At 44.1% G+C, this 18,597-nt stretch overlaps 1 protein-coding gene across 2 annotated transcripts in view; it reads left to right on the top strand.

Annotated features, from left to right (window-relative positions):
* The first annotated feature begins 1,154 nt into the window (after window positions 1–1,154).
* Window positions 1,155–18,597, top strand: part of aars2 (alanyl-tRNA synthetase 2, mitochondrial (putative)) — a 31,575-nt gene continuing 14,132 nt past the window's right edge. The window contains exons 1-14 of one of the 2 annotated variants that reach the window (XM_046312491.1): window positions 1,155–1,434; window positions 1,862–2,050; window positions 2,128–2,273; window positions 2,379–2,570; window positions 3,270–3,414; window positions 5,753–5,898; window positions 12,829–12,937; window positions 13,017–13,055; window positions 13,264–13,378; window positions 13,508–13,644; window positions 14,374–14,518; window positions 14,744–14,913; window positions 15,173–15,286; window positions 15,995–16,135. In XM_046312491.1, the coding sequence (XP_046168447.1) occupies window positions 1,180–1,434; window positions 1,862–2,050; window positions 2,128–2,273; window positions 2,379–2,570; window positions 3,270–3,414; window positions 5,753–5,898; window positions 12,829–12,937; window positions 13,017–13,055; window positions 13,264–13,378; window positions 13,508–13,644; window positions 14,374–14,518; window positions 14,744–14,913; window positions 15,173–15,286; window positions 15,995–16,135 (2,043 nt within the window). In that variant the 5' untranslated portion in view covers window positions 1,155–1,179. The remainder of the gene's footprint in view (window positions 1,435–1,861; window positions 2,051–2,127; window positions 2,274–2,378; window positions 2,571–3,269; window positions 3,415–5,752; window positions 5,899–12,828; window positions 12,938–13,016; window positions 13,056–13,263; window positions 13,379–13,507; window positions 13,645–14,373; window positions 14,519–14,743; window positions 14,914–15,172; window positions 15,287–15,994; window positions 16,136–18,597) is intronic. The other variant, XM_046312493.1, reaches the window with a different exon arrangement.

Below are 18,597 nucleotides of genomic sequence, written 5' to 3' on the forward strand. Positions count from 1 at the left end.
TTTTCTAGAGTCTAACCATATGTAATGCACCCAAAATAAAGTACGGCCGCAAGGCCACCTATTCAGACGACCATGACAAGTATTTCAGTGATTGGACACAGACTGCACACCTTTACCTTTGACCTTAGATGAGCTGCCAACATTGGCCCTCTGTGCAGAGGAGACGGCGGAAACTGATGTTTTATTTGAAACCGACAGTGCTTCAGGTGAAGATGTGAGAATAAGTGGGTTACAGTTGTGAAAAAGAAAGGAAACAAGAGAAGTAAAGGTGTGTTGAAATCCAAGCCTAGTCTAGACACACTTTTGGATTGTGTGTCTGCGGAGCAGAAGAAGTGTGCTGTGCATCTCAAAAAGATATCGTAGTGGAATGTTTTGTGTATGGATTTTCTAAGCAGGGCACATATCAAGAGGGTTATCTCTGGTATGGGGCATGAAGTAAAGGCAGATTGTATAACTGAAGACCTTGATGGAGTGCTTGGTGCACATCAACTGACCCATATGGTGGATGGAGTAAAGACATTTGCTTCATCAAGCTATTGTTCTTTGATGAAGATTCTCTCCTTTCTCATGTAAAGTTAGGATTCATGAAATACCCTGTAAGAGCTTTCGTGCACAAGCCCCTTCAGTGTCATAACTGCAAAAGATATGGTAATGTGTCAAGTGTATGCAGATGGGAGGAGTATCGTATGCCAGCTGAGTTGAAATGCTGCAATTGTGGTGACGAACATACGCCCAAAGGAGACAGAGGTGGTAAGAGTAAGTGCTCTCCAGAGGGTCTCCTATCTGGACGCGATGAGAAGAGGGAAGGAGCGAGTCGTGGTGAAGAAACAATGGTGGTAGAGACACCACCAGTGAAGGTTTCACACCAACTAAGGGATCATGATACATTAAATGTTAAAAGGGTGGGATTTGTGTCATTTATTGCAATAATCATCAACTGTAAAGCACAGGAAAGAGTCAGAGAAATGGGATTGGACTGTGACTGAATGAGGGGGGTGGGTTTTGCTTGTTGGTGCGTCTGTCTATTTTTGCATTTTGTATGATATCGTTTCCCCCTTTTCTCGGCAATATGTTTGGTATTTTCTCGTTCAACAGCCCATCCAGTTGGTGGCGGTAATAATCCATTAACATTTGATGCCAACCGCCGTTTACCTCCACCGAAGAAGAAGAGCTGCCAACATGGCGGCGCACATGAGACGCTTGACACTTTGGTACAGAGCAGTGATAAACAATAATTTAACATCACTTTCAAGCGTCAGAGGATATTTATCAAGGTCATATTCTCAGGTTCAAACAGACTTTTCGTCTAATCGTGTGCGGCGTACGTTCACAGATTTTTTTCATGAACTCTACCAACACATAATTGTGCCATCCTCCCCTGTTCGTCCGCGGGGAGACCCGAGTCTCCTGTTTGTCAACGCAGGCATGAACCAGGTAAATTGAACAATCATCGGTCGGTTTTCACATGAAGTATTAGCTACATTATCGAATACAGTAGACACGAATTTTATTAATGGCAAGGAGCTATAGCGAAGAAAGCTAGCCTCATGCATGACACTGGAGATTTGACACCTCTGACAGTTCTGTTGCTCTATGGGTGTACAGTCCCGCGTGAACAACAGCATTGGCGAGTGTAGACAATACATAGACCTACTAGCTAGCTATCTAAAGGCAATTCCAGTCAAATGCAGATTTGTGTCTTGTTGACAGTCAGTAGATTTTTTTTGCGTAAAAGTGAAAAGTTGTGTATACATACCATACCTTAGGCCATGCATCAAATTCCTTCATAGCTTTTTTTGGGGGTGCTTCAACTTCACTGGCTCTGAGTTGGAATGATGCCTCTCTTCTCCTCTTCACTTAGTTCAAGCCTATTTTCCTTGGAGCAGCAGACCCGCGCAGTGAAATGGCCACATACCGGCGGGTGGTGAATAGTCAGAAGTGTGTCCGGGCTGGGGGTAAACACAACGACCTGGAAGATGTTGGTCGAGATGTCTACCACCACACCTTCTTTGAGATGTTAGGAAACTGGTCCTTTGGCGATTACTTCAAGGTGTGTGACATACATGTAGCTGTGATCTATGATGCCATAGCAGTTTAAAAGGCAGGTTTAAAAGTGTCTCTGTGCAGGAGGAAGCGTGCATCATGGCTTGGCGTCTACTCACAGAGGAGTACAGGATTCCTCCAGAACGCCTCTACGTCTCATACTTTGCCGGTGATACCACCTCTGGTTTGCCAGCAGATGAGGAAACGCGCCACATCTGGCTAAGCATGGGGTATGAAAGCCATAGTTTCCTCTCCAAGATAATAACAACTTCCTGACTCATTTGTGTTTTGATCCTTTGCCATTCTCTTTTTTTGGTTGATGTTTTTGTTTATAGAGTGCCCTCTGATCACCTCCTGCCATTTGGGATGAAGGACAACTTTTGGGAGATGGGGGAGATTGGACCCTGTGGCCCCTGCACAGAGATCCACTATGACCACATTGGGGGCCGTAACGCAGCCTCGCTGGTCAATGCAGACAGTCCTGATGTGGTCGAGATTTGGAACCTGGTCTTCATGCAATACAACAGGTGCTATACCTACTACCAGGGGCTTATAGTTTGGGTTTTAATTAACCATACTAAATACTATTTAGAACATGCTGTTTAGTTTAAAAACTTTGCAGTAAGCAACAAATATCAACATTCTAGACTCATTCATAGGAATGCATCATCTAATGCACAACTGTGTTGTTTCCCACCGTGTGTACATTTTGGTACAACTCATCCTCATTACTGACTATAAATAGTGTACAGTGAATTCATACTAAATGAAAATCTTAAATTAGTTTGACTTCCTGGCATTTAAAACATAATACATTTTTGTAATGTAACATACTATAAAACTTTATATTTTTGCATACCCAATCAGAGTACTATTTAGAATGCAAGTTTGAGTATTCGGACAAGACCCCTTGCGAACTCATTTAGTTTTTTATTTCAGCCAAGGTCTCATGTATCAAAGATAAAGAAACCCAATCACTTTTGGCACACACAGCTAGCTAGTTAGGAACAATTTCTGCTAATGCTCATGCACTCTAACCTTGGCAGAGGATGTTAGCAAGACGATAACATCTTTACATTATTATGCGATGAAAATATATTCCATCTGGAGTTCACTCTACTATGGACTGTTATAATTTTTCCATGACTGAATCAAATTACTATAGGGTGGATTGTGTGTCTGTGTTTACAAGCCTATGTCTGACTCCTTGCGTTTGGCTGTTCCAGAGAGGCAGATCGCAGCTTACGGTCACTCCCCCAGTTCAGCGTGGACACTGGCATGGGTCTGGAGCGACTGGTGACGGTTCTCCAAGGACAACGCTCCAACTACGACACTGACCTCTTTACCCCTCTGCTGTCTGCTATACAACAGGTAAGTTTAGTTTGTTTACAGATAATTAGGTACAATAAGATAGAGGATTGAAGAAAAACATTTAAGAAATTAAACAAAATACATGTGAAGGAAGAGAAGCAGACATTTTATTTAACCTTTACTTGATCTGGAAGTCATACTGAGATCAAGGTCTCTTTTACAGATGAGTCCTGAATTACATAAAATACAGAAAATACACACATCAAAATCTAAATACAAAATGCAAGCAGAAAGAAAAACACGGCCGTAAAAAAACGAACACGTTCATGAGTAGTAAGATCCTTAATCAGCTTTGTGAATTGCCCCCAAAGGCACCATAACATAAAATGTAAGAACATTTAGAAGATTGTTCCACAGATAAGGTGCAAGGAAACAACTAAAAGCTGATTTACCTAACTCAGTATAGACCAAAGGAACTTCCAGAGTTAACCATCCCTGAGACCGGATGTGGTAACTTGTATGTCTAAAGTTTAGTAACGATGTTAGGTACAGTGGGACTTTTTGTAAAAGTTCTTTAAAAATGAAAACATAGCAATGTATCAACCTACTTGACATCAAAGAGGGCCTTTCCAACTTTCTGGTAGAGAATGCAGTGATGAGTACTGAAATTGTAGGGCATGCTAAAGCGTAGTGCGCTATGATACACTGCATCTAACGGCTTTAATGAAGTGGCGTTCATATAGATGATGTCGCCATAGTCTAGGACCGATAGGAACGTCAAATGAATAATCTGCTTCTGCATTTTTTTCCCCCGAGTGGCAGGACCTATTTTTTTATAGAAGAATCCCTATTTTATTCTCAGCTCCTTAACTAACTAAGTAACATGCTTTTTAAAAGACAGCTTTTCCTCTATCCAGATGCTCAGATATTTGTAAGCACGGACACGATCAATATGGACACCATCCAAAGTACATATGCTTAAATCATCAGACATATTTTTATGTGCTCTAGAGAAAAACAAATACATAGTTTTACTTGCATTCAGTACTAATTCGGGTTAATAAAGTTTTTCTGTAATACAATGAAGGCAGACTGTATTTCAGACCAACCGTGGGGGACAATAGCATACACAACAGTATCATCGGCATACAAGTGCAGGTTACAATTATTTACAGACAAAGTTGATATTGTTAATGTAAAAAGTACAAGGACCCAGATTCAACCCCTGCAGGAAATATCCAAGAAACCTGATTTAACGTCATATGTAGATAGAACTCAATTTATATCTGTCTAGAAATTATTATATATTACCAGTCAAAAGTTTTGACACACCTACTTGTTCCAGGGTTTTTCCTTATTTGGACTATTTTATACATTGTAGAATAATAGTGAAGACATCACAACTATGAAATAACACATATGGAATCATGTAGTAACCAAAAAAGTGGTAAACAAATCAAAATATATTTTATATTTGATATTCTTCAAAGTAGCCACCCTTTGCCTTGATGACAGCTTTGCATGCTTTTGGCATTCACTCAACCACCAGCTTCACCTGGTGCAGAAGCCGGATGTGGAGGTCCAGGGCTGGCGTGGTTACACGTGATCTGCGGTTGTGAGGCCAGTTGGAAGTACTGCCAAATTCTCTAAAATGACATTGAAGACGACTTATGGTAGAGAAATTAGCAATCAATTATATGGCAACAGCTCTGGTGGACATTTCTGCAGTCAGCATGCCAACAGCATACCAATTGCATGCTCCCTCAAAACATCTGTGGCATTGTGTTCTGTGACAAAACTGCACATTTTAGAGTGGACTTTTTTGTCCCCAGCACAAGGCGCACATGTGTAATGATCATGCTGTTTAATCAGCTTCTTGATATGCCACACTTGTCAGGTGGATAGATTTACCTTGGCAAAGCAGAAATGCTCACTAATAGGGATATAAATACATTTGTGCACCAAATTTGAGAGAAATACGTTTTTTGTACATATGGACACTTCTGGGATATTTTATTTCAGTTCATGAAACATTGGACCAACACTTTACATTTTGGGTTTATATTTTTGTTCAGTATAGAATACATTTCAAAGATAAGAAGGATCTTAGCTGAGAATTAATCAAGATTACTTTTTTGGCAAGAAAGATAATGAAATAAACCTTCCCTACATAGGTAAAGAGAAAAAAAAGTTGCTCAATTTGTATCTGATTGTACAAATTGTGTCATAATTAATTTCACAATGAACTGCTATGGCTCTGTTGCTCCCACGGGATTAAATGAATGTTCACTGACGTCTATATCTTTCTTACAGGAGAGTATTAGTGCCAAATGATTTGTCTGTTTTGTAGTTTGGTTTGTTTCTTTTTCTCATTTAGTTATCATCTAAATCCATCTAGTGCTCCAATTGCCCTGAGTATAGAGGGAGGACTGGAGAGGCGGATGTGGGCAAAGTGGACATGGCGTACCGCGTCGTTGCTGACCACGTGCGCACCCTGTCTGTCTGCATTGCTGACGGAGTCTACCCGGGCATGTCTGGGGCCGAGTGAGTCAAACTGCTGTTAGTCTCTTGCTGCACTATGCTCCGATTATGGCTCATGCACAACAGGCAATCTGAAAAATGCCAGACTTACTAAGCATTTCCACTTCATTGAGGAAGGGAATGATAACACCTAAAGGTATTTTTTTTTAAACGGTAGTTAACACTAGAACAGCCTGGCCTTTGAGCCTATAAGTACCCGCTAGAGAACATTGAGTGTTACTAGGCATCCCCGGCGTCCCCTTTAACATCAGATGCATATCAACCCGCAAGGTGCCCAAATATAAGCACCAACGGGTGATAAATAGAGCATAAACAGTTGTGAAGCATGAATAAATATTCATGGGAATATATCCATGTAAAAAAATATAACAACTGTTATTTGTTAGAGTCAAGGATATGTTTTGTGTAATTCTACAAAGTGAGAAATATGCTATTGAAATAATATACACCTGGTTGTGTTTATAAAGGCCTTAGGCAACATTAGAATACTAAAAAACATTTTTTTCTAAGAACATAATAGCATTTTCCCTTGTAAGTTAAAACTAAAAACCACTAGTTCGAGTCCATCACAAAGAAGTCTTTTTATAATTTCATTTTGGCAGATTAAAACAAACATTGTGTAAAATAAGAAAATGTATTTAGAAAAAAAACAACAGAACATCATATTTTAAGTTTATTATGTTACTAGTGTTGTGACGTTGTATTGATTGTGACGACTGCTGTTCATCGAATGATTAACTGTTTATAATTACGTGATTAAATTAATCAGGTCATCATTAACTCAGTAACCTGGGGCACCATGGTAAAGTTTGTTTTTATTGAGTTTCCATTTCCCAAATTAACTCAAAGAATATCAATATCGATTTTACAACAGTCGCTAATTAATCTATTTCCTCTACAGTCTCATCCTGAACCTCGCATAATCCGGGAATCTGCACAAACCCGGGTCCCACCAATGAGTCCTTACCACACCAATTGAGATGATTATTTATTTACTAACAAGCTAAACTGATAATATAAGATACACAAACACACAGTCTAGGCTATTTATTAGAACTTAGTACAATGAAATAAGTCCCTAGCGGGCCAACACACAAAATGTGAATATAGAAAGAGAGAGTGCATGAGAGAAAAGCACACTTGGATACATTTGTATGACATATGACACACAAAATGTGAATATAGAAAGAGAGAGTGCATGAGAGAAAAGCACACTTGGATACATTTGTAAACTATGCTTACTTTACCCCTAACACCTTGCCCCGAACTGCAGCTCTTATGGGTCAGAATATAATGATGTAATTATCTCCTCGTGGACAGAGTTCCGACTTCCCCTCTGATGGCGACACTTCTGTTGTTACCGGGTGTAAGTCTCTGATTGTCCACACGATGTCAGTGTCCTTTCTCTTAATGGTCTGTTTCCTCGCGCTTGTTCTGTACATTTACATCATTTAAGTCACTTAGCAGACGCTCTTATCCAGAGCGACTTACAAATTGGTGCATTCACCTTATGACATCCAGTGGAACAGTCACTTTACAATAGTGCATCTAAATCTTAAAGGGGGGGGGTGAGAGGGATTACTTATCCTATCCTAGGTATTCCTTAAAGAGGTGGGGTTTCAGGTGTCTCCGGAAGGTGGTGATTGACTCCGCTGTCCTGGCGTCGTGAGGGAGTTTGTTCCACCATTGGGGGCCAGGGCAGCGAACAGTTTTGACTGGGCTGAGCGGGAGCTGTACTTCCTCAGTGGTAGGGAGGCGAGCAGGCCAGAGGTGGATGAACGCAGTGCCCTTGTTTGGGTGTAGGGCCTGATCAGAGCCTGGAGGTACTGAGGTGCCGTTCCCCTCACAGCTCCGTAGGCAAGCACCATGGTCTTGTAGCGGATGCGAGCTTCAACTGGAAGCCAGTGGAGAGAACGGAGGAGCGGGGTGACGTGAGAGAACTTGGGAAGGTTGAACACCAGACGGGCTGCGGCGTTCTGGATGAGTTGAAGGGGTTTAATGGCACAGGCAGGGAGCCCAGCCAACAGCGAGTTGCAGTAATCCAAACGGGAGATGACAAGTGCCTGGATTAGGCCCTGCGCCGCTTCCTGTGTGAGGCAGGGTCGTACTCTGCGGATGTTGTAGAGCATGAACCTACAGGAACGGGCCACCGCCTTGATGTTGGTTGAGAACGACAGGGTGTTGTCCAGGATCACGCCAAGGTTCTTAGCGCTTTGGGAGGAGGACACAATGGAGTTGTCAACCGTGATGGGAGATCATGGAACGGGCAGTCCTTCCCCGGGAGGAAGAGCAGCTCCGTCTTGCCGAGGTTCAGCTTGAGGTGGTGATCCGTCATCCACACGGATATGTCTGCCAGACATGCAGAGATGCGATTCGCCACCTGGTCATCAGAAGGGGGAAAGGAGAAGATTAATTGTGTGTCGTCTGCATAGCAATGATAGGAGAGACCATGTGAGGTTATGACAGAGCCAAGTGACTTGGTGTATAGCGAGAATAGGAGAGGGCCTAGAACAGAGCCCTGGGGGACACCAGTGGTGAGAGCGCATGGTGAGGAGACAGATTCTCACCACACCACCTGGTAGGAGCGACCTGTCAGGTAGGACGCAATCCAAGCGTGGGCCGCGCCGGAGATGCCCAACTCGGAGAGGGTGGAGAGGAGGATCTGATGGTTCAGAGTATCGAAGGCAGCCGATAGATCTAGAAGGATGAGAGCAGAGGAGAGAGAGTTAGCTTTAGCAGTGCGGAGTGCCTCTGTGATACAGAGGAGAGCAGTCTCAGTTGAATGACTAGTCTTGAAACCTGACTGATTTGGATCAAGAAGGTCATTCAGAGAGAGATAGCGGGAGAGCTGGCCAAGGACGGCACGTTCAAGAGTTTTGGAGAGAAAAGAAAGAAGGGATACTGGTCTGTAGTTGTTGACATCGGAGGGATCGAGTGTAGGTTTTTTCAGAAGGGGTGCAACTCTCGCTCTCTTGAAGACGGAAGGGACGTAGCCAGCGGTCAGGGATGAGTTGATGAGCGAGGTGAGGTAAGGGAGAAGGTCTCCGGAAATGGTCTGGAGAAGAGAGGAGGGGATAGGGTCAAGCGGGCAGGTTGTTGGGCGGCCGGCCGTCACAAGACGCGAGATTTCATCTGGAGAGAGAGGGGAGAAAGAGGTCAGAGCACAGGGTAGGGCAGTGTGAGCAGAACCAGCGGTGTCGTTTGACTTAGCAAACGAGGATCGGATGTCGTCGACCTTTTCAAAATGGTTGACGAAGTCATCTGCAGAGAGGGAGGGGGGGGGGGGGGGGAGGATTCGGGAGGGAGGAAAAGGTGGCAAAGAGCTTCCTAGGGTTAGAGGCAGATGCTTGGAATTTAGAGTGGTAGAAAGTGGCTTTAGCAGCAGAGACAGAGGAGGAAAATGTAGAGAGGAGGAAGTGAAAGGATGCCAGGTCCGCAGGGAGGCGAGTTTTCCTCCATTTCTGCTCGGCTGCCCGGAGCCCTGTTCTGTGAGCTCGCAATGAGTCATCGAGCCACGGAGCGGGAGGGGGAGGACCGAGCCGGCCTGGAGGATAGGGGACATAGAGAGTCAAAGGATGCAGAGACGGAGGAGAGGAGGCAGAATCAGGAGATAGGTTGGAGAAGGTTTGAGCAGAGGGAAGAGATGATAGGATGGAAGAGGAGAGAGTAGCGGGGGAGAGAGAGCGAAGGTTGGGACGGCGCGATACCATCCGAGTAGGGGCAGTGTGGGAGGTGTTGGATGAGAGCGAGAGGGAAAAGGATACAAGGTAGTGGTCGGAGACTTGGAGGGGAGTTGCAATGAGGTTAGTGGAAGAACAGCATCTAGTAAAGATGAGGTCGAGCGTATTGCCTGCCTTGTGAGTAGGGGGGGAAGGTGAGAGGGTGAGGTCAAAAGAGGAGAGGAGTGGAAAGAAGGAGGCAGAGAGGAATGAGTCAAAGGTAGACGTGGGGAGGTTAAAGTGGCCCAGAACTGTGAGAGGTGAGCCGTCCTCAGGAAAGGTGCTTATCAAGGCATCAAGCTCATTGATGAACTCTCTGAGGGAACCTGGAGGGCGATAAATGATAAGGATGTTAAGCTTGAAAGGGCTGGTAACTGTGACAGCATGGAATTCAAAGGAGGCGATAGACAGATGGGTAAGGGGAGAAAGAGAGAATGACCACTTGGGAGAGATGAGGATCCCGGTGCCACCACCCCGCTGACCAGAAGCTCTCGGGGTGTGCGAGAACACGTGGGCGGATGAAGAGAGAGCAGTAGGAGTAGCAGTGTTGTCTGTGGTGATCCATGTTTCCGTCAGTGCCAAGAAGTCGAGGGACTGGAGGGAGGCATAGGCTGAGATGAACTCTGCCTTGTTGGCCGCAGATCGGCAGTTCCAGAGGCTACCGGAGACCTGGAACTCCACGTGGGTCGTGCGCGCTGGGACCACCAGATTAGGGTGGCAGCGGCCACGCGGTGTGGAGCGTTTGTATGGTCTGTGCAGAGAGGAGAGAACAAGGATAGACAGACACATAGTTGACAGGCTACAGAAGAGGCTACGCTAATGCAAAGGAGATTGGAATGACAAGTGTAGAGGGTCTTCTGAGGACGATCAGCCGTGTAGATGGTTCCAGCGTGGGAATGAAAGCAGTGTAGGCACACGATTCATCGGAGACAATAACTGGGTAGTCCTGCTTGAATTCACCTTAGATACAGATACTGTTACTCAACCGTAGCATTGATTTTTTTTCGAGTTTCTTTTGTCTTCTTCAACCTCGTGTTGCGTTTTGGGGTTGCCTTGGCTGCAGTGCGTGGTTACCTAGTTTGATATGTAAATTCTTAACTCGCATGTTTTATACCCTCGGGTCAGAAAGTGGCGTTTCCGTCTTTATGGCAAATTCTCTGGGGCGTCACTAGTTACGAGTCAAGGTCTGAATTTGACTCAGATCCAATTTAGACAACTAACTTCACATTTCATCTTTTTTTTTAAACATTCTCTTTGATCTGGACATTTTCTACATAACGTAGAGTATGCAAACAGGTACATATTATGAAAACTCTTCAAGTTACAATGTTTTCGTTATAACATTGTCATTTAACTTTTAATAACATAACAAAAATGACATTCATTTTCATATTCCATCTATCGTCATTACCACCATTTTGGCTGACGAAACATATTGTCCTCAATTCCATTTATTGCATGTGACTGTTCTGAGGTTATTTCTCCATAGGCCCATCATACATTCCATTCACACTGAGAGGATTTTGTCTACTGCCTTAAGATTTACAATGGTCGTGAGGTGTCATAACCCACCCCCCACCTCCATATCTCTTGATTTCTCTTGATCTCTCCCCCAGAAAGATGTCCACAGTAACCTGATCCGAACAGTAGAAACTGCAGAATATGCTCTTTCTTATAGAAATCAAAACGTTTTACCTGCATGTGACTGATGGAGGATTTGATCAAGTGATGCTCCTTGCCCTGCGTCTGTCAATTACAAGATGTGCCTATCTCTTCATGTACAACTTGACAACTGATAGTATTGTCACTCATCAGACTACTGTCAATTGAATCTTGTCTATAGGCTTACTGTTATTTTGTGTTAAATGAGTTTCGGTATAGTTTGTGTAGTTTCGGTGGGCAGGCTGAGTGGCATCATTTATTTTCCCTCGCTCATCAACTTGGATAGAGTAAGGATATGTTTAGCATTATTCTGAAGGCCTGTTGCAACACGTAGCATGTTATCATTTCCCTTACAATAAATGTGATAGTTAATCAAATGTAAAAGAGAACGGTATCAAACCCACAAGGTGCACAGTGAAATTATTAACATGAGCGCCAACACTGATAAATAGACATAATACATAAACTCATCATTACACTATTGTTGTTCTAAATTAACTCAACTATGTAACCCTCCTTATCATTCAATTAGGACTATTTTAAATTTGACCGTGGAGTAATGTGCACAGTTATTACCCATTCATCCATTTGTCATTCAGTGGGCTGGCATCGTTTGCTTCCCTTCGCTCGTCAACTCAGATAGTCAAGGATATGTTTTGCCTTATTCTGAAAGGCCTACTGCAACACATAGCGTGTGTTTGTTTTCCCTTACAATAAGTTTGAATAATTATAGTAAATAGTAAATATAAATAAAGTAATAAATAAAGTAAATAAAACAGTCCCATAGCAGCTTATTTTTACTAAGTAAAACTTCAAAGAGAATGATATCAACCCATAAGGCGCGGTCAAATTATTTGCCTTAAACATGAGCGCCAACGCTGATGAATAGGCATAACACAAACTCATCATTACAGTATTGCCTTTGTCATTTAAATCAACCTCTTCACCCTAATTATCATTCAGTTTGGCCTAATTTAAATTCCATTGTGAAGTAAGGTGAACAATTATTGCCCATTCATCCATTTGTCATTCATTCAGTGAGGAGAGAGAGAGACACCTCAGTGCCTGGCTGTGTACCAACGTCCTACAGCGCATTGTTTCGGCGGGTTAAGTTGGGAATAGGTGTGAATAAAACAGGAAAAAAAAGTCACAAGGCTGTTTCTGATTTCAAAATTCAGACAAATGACCAATGTAAAATACAAATATTTAGGATAAGTCAGGGGAGTAGCAGGACTTACTTTTTCCGGGGGGGGGGGGGGGGGGTTATTTTATTTATAAAATCAAACGTCAGTGGCCATTGGCGTATGGCGGTTCTAGAGTTAAATGTTAAATTAACTGAGAGTAATATTTCAATCTAAAATTAACATATCTCAATCCCAAAGATTGAGAAAGAAGATTGAAATGTTAAAATTTGTTTGGGATTGAGCCGTAGCTGAATCTACAAAATAGACTGTGGGAGGTCTGAACACATCTGACAATAATCTGACAATTGTAATTTTCATTCTCTTTCAATTATTGTGTTTGTGCGTGCGTTTGTGTGTGCCTGCTGCAGATTGGTTTTACGCCGTATCCTCCGGCGAGCTGTGAGGTTCAGCACTGAGGTACTGCAGGCCCCCGAGGGAGCGCTGGCAAGCCTGGTACCCACAGTTGCCCACATCCTGGTGAGTTGGGCTGTGATATCAGAATTGTGACCTTTGTCATCATGGTCTTGATCCTCTATCATCCACATCTTTTCTACAGGGTGATGCTTATCCCGAACTGCATAAAGAGTCAGATAGGGTAAGTTAATTACCATGAAATGAAAGAAATGACATCAACAACACGTTTATTGACGGTTATACAACAGGAAGTAAAGTTCTTGCAAATAAAATAAAGTCTTGCATATACAAACTTCCTGACATTCCGTACACAGCCATTCACTTGACACACTTTCTCAGATGAGTGGCAAGGAAGGTATAGTGATAAACTACTAAGATTTATTTTTCAGATCATGGATATAATCAATGAAAACGAGGCCCAATTCCTGTCCTCTCTGAAGCAGGGGCGCAGAGTGATTGACAGGACACTCCAGAGATTGGAGAACAATGACACTCTGTTCCCAGGTCAGCTTCAGTACTAGGATACAGTACTGGGATAGGGTATGGTTTGTAATAGGGTATTTGTGGTATACATTTTTGGGCCAATTTATTTCCGTAGTCAATCCTTTGTGTGTGTGTGTGCTTATCTCCTAGTGCCTGTGGCCTGGTCTCTGCATCGTAACCTGGGCTTTCCTCTGGATCTCATTGTACTAATGCTGGAGGAACAGGGCTTGAGTGTTGACCAACGGGCCCTTGATGTGTTGGCCATTGAAAATGAAAATGTAACTACAGTCAGTGCTTTTCCTCTCCTTTTCTATACATGAAGCCAATATTGCTAGTCTAATCTAGCTTAATGAAGCTTGCATAGCAAAATACTAAAAAGTAAATGTCCAATGTTTCCAGATTTCTATGAAATATCACATGTAATTAATTACCCTGAGTGAAATAGTTTCCCTTCCAAAAATGGGTAATTAAGTATTTCTGTGTTTGAATGGCGGAGACATACCCCAACAACAGTATGGTGGGCGTATAACGGTCATTAAAAATATTAATGTGAGGAGACCGCTGATTGATGAGCCAACATGACTTCATGTGCTATGAGGATATTGCAAGCATTTTTGAAACGGCCTGTTTGAGATTCACCTTTGAGGTGGAGTTCTTGTGTCTTTTCTCTAATTTATGCTTTGGCCACACATAGGACGAGTCAAAAACAATATTTGGGTATGAGTTGAATGTGAGATTATCACTGGACAGTTGCTTCAAACATTACACTTTTATAATTTTATCATACATTAGTTTGTTCCTTTACTCAACACTGAATTATTTAATTAGTACTACATTTTACATTAAAAGCTTGAATTAATTCTTAATAAAAAATTATTTATGGTTTTAAACTATTTCAACTAAATGAGGCCGTCCAGCTTTTTCCGCAACCTTTGCAGATAAGTATCATTTCAGTATATTTTTACTGAAAATGATCCACCCCATTCCGTGTCTGTCTCTCCTCTCCCCACCACCAGCTTAGGTGTCAGGTGCAGACCTCTGTTGGGGATACGCTGGTCCATCTGGATCTGCACAGCCTAGCCCAGCTGCAGAGTGGAGAAGTTCCCCACACAGACGACTCCCCCAAGTACCACTACAGCTTGGCACAGGATGGCAAATATGGTATAGATGAGTTCTCAAGATTATAAACAACATCCTCACTCACAATTACAGTAATTAGGCTAAAACGGTTGGGTGCTGGATCCTCGCTAGTAAAATCCTTAGAGAATGAGTTAGACAGCACTCCAAAGGATAATCTTCAGTCAATATGTTATATTCAGGTCAATTATCCTTTGTTTTGCTGTCCAATTCATTCTCTCTGAAAGGAGCCCTGTGTCTTTTCTCCAGTGTTCCAGCCCTGCCATGCTACCGTGCAGGCCCTGTACTATGGACAGACTCTTGTCTCGGAGGTGGCCGGGGGCCAGAGGTGTGGTGTGGTGCTTGACCGGACCTGTTTCTATGCAGAGCAAGGGGGGCAGTCCCATGACCAGGGCTACTTCATCAGAGATGGACTGCCGGTCAGCATTAGCTACACCTTTTTTAGGACACCATGTTTAAGTACACTGTGTCACAACGTGTGTCTGTGAGCTGCTTGTTAAGGATGTACCTGAAAATGTGGGGTCCATACATTGAATGTTTCTGATGTCAACTTTCCTTCGTATGAATGTCCTATCCCTCAGCAACATTTTTACTGAGCTATTGAAACTACATTCATTGAATCATTCCATTCATAGTATATTTACTAGCCTAGTTGGGATGGTGTGTGTGTTCCCTCAGGATGTCCTGTACCCTGTTGAGGCTGTGCAGCTTGCTGGGGGATATGTGGTTCATCAGGTCACCGCTGCTGAAGTGCTGAGAAAAGGGGACCAGGTCCAGCTCTACCTGGATGAGGTATAGCATTTTCTACAGGTCGACTCTTAGCTTACACAATGGACCTTATGTTTGCTGGTTTTTTGTTTTTTCCTTTCAATTAAGCACTAGACAACCATGTGTGGAGAGTTCCTTACTAATTAGTGACCTTAATTCATAAATCAAGTACAAGGGAGGAGCGAAAACCCCGCAGACACTCGGCCCTTTGAGGAATGTGTTTGACACATGCCATAGACAAACGCAGTATAGCTTATAAAATAAATATTTATTCATTAGGCTTCTGCAACAAATTAACTGTGTGTGTGTGTGTGTGTGTGTGTTATTTGTGAAATGTGCTCTTTAAAGCTATTTGTGAGATGTGCTCTTTAAAGCTAATGGGGCAACAACTGGTTGAATCAACGTTGTTTTCCACATTTCAACCAAAAAATACAATGTGAGGATGTTGAATCAATGTGGAAAACTGATTGGATTTACAAAGTCATAAACGTATGGGAATTTTGTATTTTTTTCACCCAACTTTTAACCTAAATCCAATGACAGGGGGACATTTTTGGTTGATTTCACGTTGAATTCACATGAACGTAAATCAAAACTAGACGTTGAACTGAAGTCTGTGCCCAGTGGGATGTTTGTGACGTATACTTTGTCATTAATATGATTATGTTAATGGAATATTACATGTCATAATTTAATTTGCTAATAAGAAAATGAATGTTTATTCACATCCAGCCACAGAGACTAGCCTGCATGGTCAAGCACACCGCCACACACGTCCTCAACTTCGCCCTCCGTCAGCTGCTGGGTTCTTCTGTGGAGCAAAGAGGCAGTCATGTCGCGGCAGACCGCCTACGCTTTGACTTCAGCGTCAAGGTATAATGATGATCCGTGATTTTCATCATCTGTCGTTGTCCAACAATTCAATTATATACATTTTCAGTAACTTTATTTTGATTTATTGTTACTATTTCATCCTTCCACAAGATATAGTCCCAACACAAATCTAGTGTTGCTACCCAAGCCGGTTGGTCGTTCGTTCTATCGATTCGGTTGCCAGAGACGCGACCCAGTCATTAAATCTTTGGTCTAAAACTATGGACTCGATCCAGTCGTTTGTTCTAAATGTTCTGGTGCCATGACGGCTGGCAATATTCTTATCCCTTGCATGCTAGCTAGCCTACTTTGGCTAACAAAGTCACGTCAAACAATGGAGCCAGAATAATAGCAAAGTACATTTTACATTACATTTAAGTCATTTAGCAGACGCTCTTATCCAGAGCGACTTACAAATTGGTGCATTCACCTTATGACATCCAGTGGGACAGTCACTTAACAATAGTGCATCTAAAACTTAGGGGGGGTGGGGTGAGAGGGATTACTTAACCTATCCTAGGTATTCCTTAAAGAGGTGGGGTTTCAGGTGTCTCCGGAAGGTGGTGATTGACTCCGCTGTCCTGGCGTCGTGAGGGAGTTTGTTCCACCATTGGGGGCCAGGGCAGCGAACAGTTTTGACTGGGCTGAGCGGGAGCTGTACTTCCTCAGTGGTAGGGAGGCGAGCAGGCCAGAGGTGGATGAACGCAGTGCCCTTGTTTGGGTGTAGGGCCTGATCAGAGCCTGGAGGTACTGAGGTGCCGTTCCCCTCACAGCTCCGTAGGCAAGCACCATGGTCTTGTAGCGGATGCGAGCTTCAACTGGAAGCCAGTGGAGAGAACGGAGGAGCGGGGTGACGTGAGAGAACTTGGGAAGGTTGAACACCAGACGGGCTGCGGCGTTCTGGATGAGTTGAAGGGGTTTAATGGCACAGGCAGGGAGCCCAGCCAACAGCGAGTTGCAGTAATCCAGACGGGAGATGACAAGTGCCTGGATTAGGACCTGCGCCGCTTCCTGTGTGAGGCAGGGTCGTACTCTGCGGATGTTGTAGAGCATGAACCTACAGGAACGGGCCACCGCCTTGATGTTAGTTGAGAACGACAGGGTGTTGTCCAGGATCACGCCAAGGTTCTTGGCGCTCTGGGAGGAGGACACAATGGAGTTGTCAACCGTGATGGCGAGATCATGGAACGGGCAGTCCTTCCCCGGGAGGAAGAGCAGCTCCGTCTTGCCGAGGTTCAGCTTGAGGTGGTGATCCGTCATCCACACTGATATGTCTGCCAGACATGCAGAGATGCGATTCGCCACCTGGTCATCAGAAGGGGAAAGGAGAAGATTAATTGTGTGTCGTCTGCATAGCAATGATAAGAGAGACCATGTGAGGTTATGACAGAGCCAAGTGACTTGGTGTATAGCGAGAATAGGAGAGGGCCAAGAACAGAGCCCTGGGGACACCAGTGGTGAGAGCGCGTGGTGAGGAGACAGATTCTCGCCACGCCACCTGGTAGGAGCGACCTGTCAGGTAGGACGCAATCCAAGCGTGGGCCGCGCCGGAGATGCCCAACTCGGAGAGGGTGGAGAGGAGGATCTGATGGTTCACAGTATCGAAGGCAGCCGATAGATCTAGAAGGATGAGAGCAGAGGAGAGAGAGTTAGCTTTAGCAGTGCGGAGCGCCTCCGTGATACAGAGGAGAGCAGTCTCAGTTGAATGACTAGTCTTGAAACCTGACTGATTTGGATCAAGAAGGTCATTCAGAGAGAGATAGCGGGAGAGCTGGCCAAGGACAGCACGTTCAAGAGTTTTGGAGAGAAAAGAAAGAAGGGATACTGGTCTGTAATTGTTGACATCGGAGGGATCGAGTGTAGGTTTTTTCAGAAGGGGTGCAACTCTCGCTCTCTTGAAGACGGAAGGGACGTAGCCAACGGTCAGGGATGAGTTGATGAGCGAGGTGAGGTAAGGGAGAAGGTCTCCGGAAATGGTCTGGAGAAGAGAGGAGGGGATAGGGTCAAGCGGGCAGGTTGTTGGGCGGCCGGCCGTCACAAGACGCGAGATTTCATCTGGAGAGAGAGGGAGAAAGAGGTCAGAGCACAGGGTAGGGCAGTGTGAGCAGAACCAGCAGTGTCGTTTGACTTAGCAAACGAGGATCGGATGTCGTCGACCTTCTTTTCAAAATGGTTGACGAAGTCATCTGCAGAGAGGGAGGAGGGGGGGAGGGGGCGGAGGATTCAGGAGAGAGGAGAAGGTGGCAAAGAGCTTCCTAGGGTTAGAGGCAGCAGCTTGGAATTTAGCGTGGTAGAAAGTGGCTTTAGCAGCAGAGACAGAGGAGGAAAATGTAGAGAGGAGGGAGTGAAAGGATGCCAGGTCCGCAGGGAGGCGAGTTTTCCTCCATTTCCGCTCGGCTGCCCGGAGCCCTGTTCTGTGAGCTCGCAATGAGTCATCGAGCCACGGAGCGGGAGGGGAGGAC

The sequence above is a fragment of the Oncorhynchus gorbuscha genome, linkage group LG18 (genome assembly GCF_021184085.1).
Source record: "Oncorhynchus gorbuscha isolate QuinsamMale2020 ecotype Even-year linkage group LG18, OgorEven_v1.0, whole genome shotgun sequence".
NCBI classification, from domain to species: Eukaryota; Metazoa; Chordata; class Actinopteri; order Salmoniformes; family Salmonidae; genus Oncorhynchus; species Oncorhynchus gorbuscha.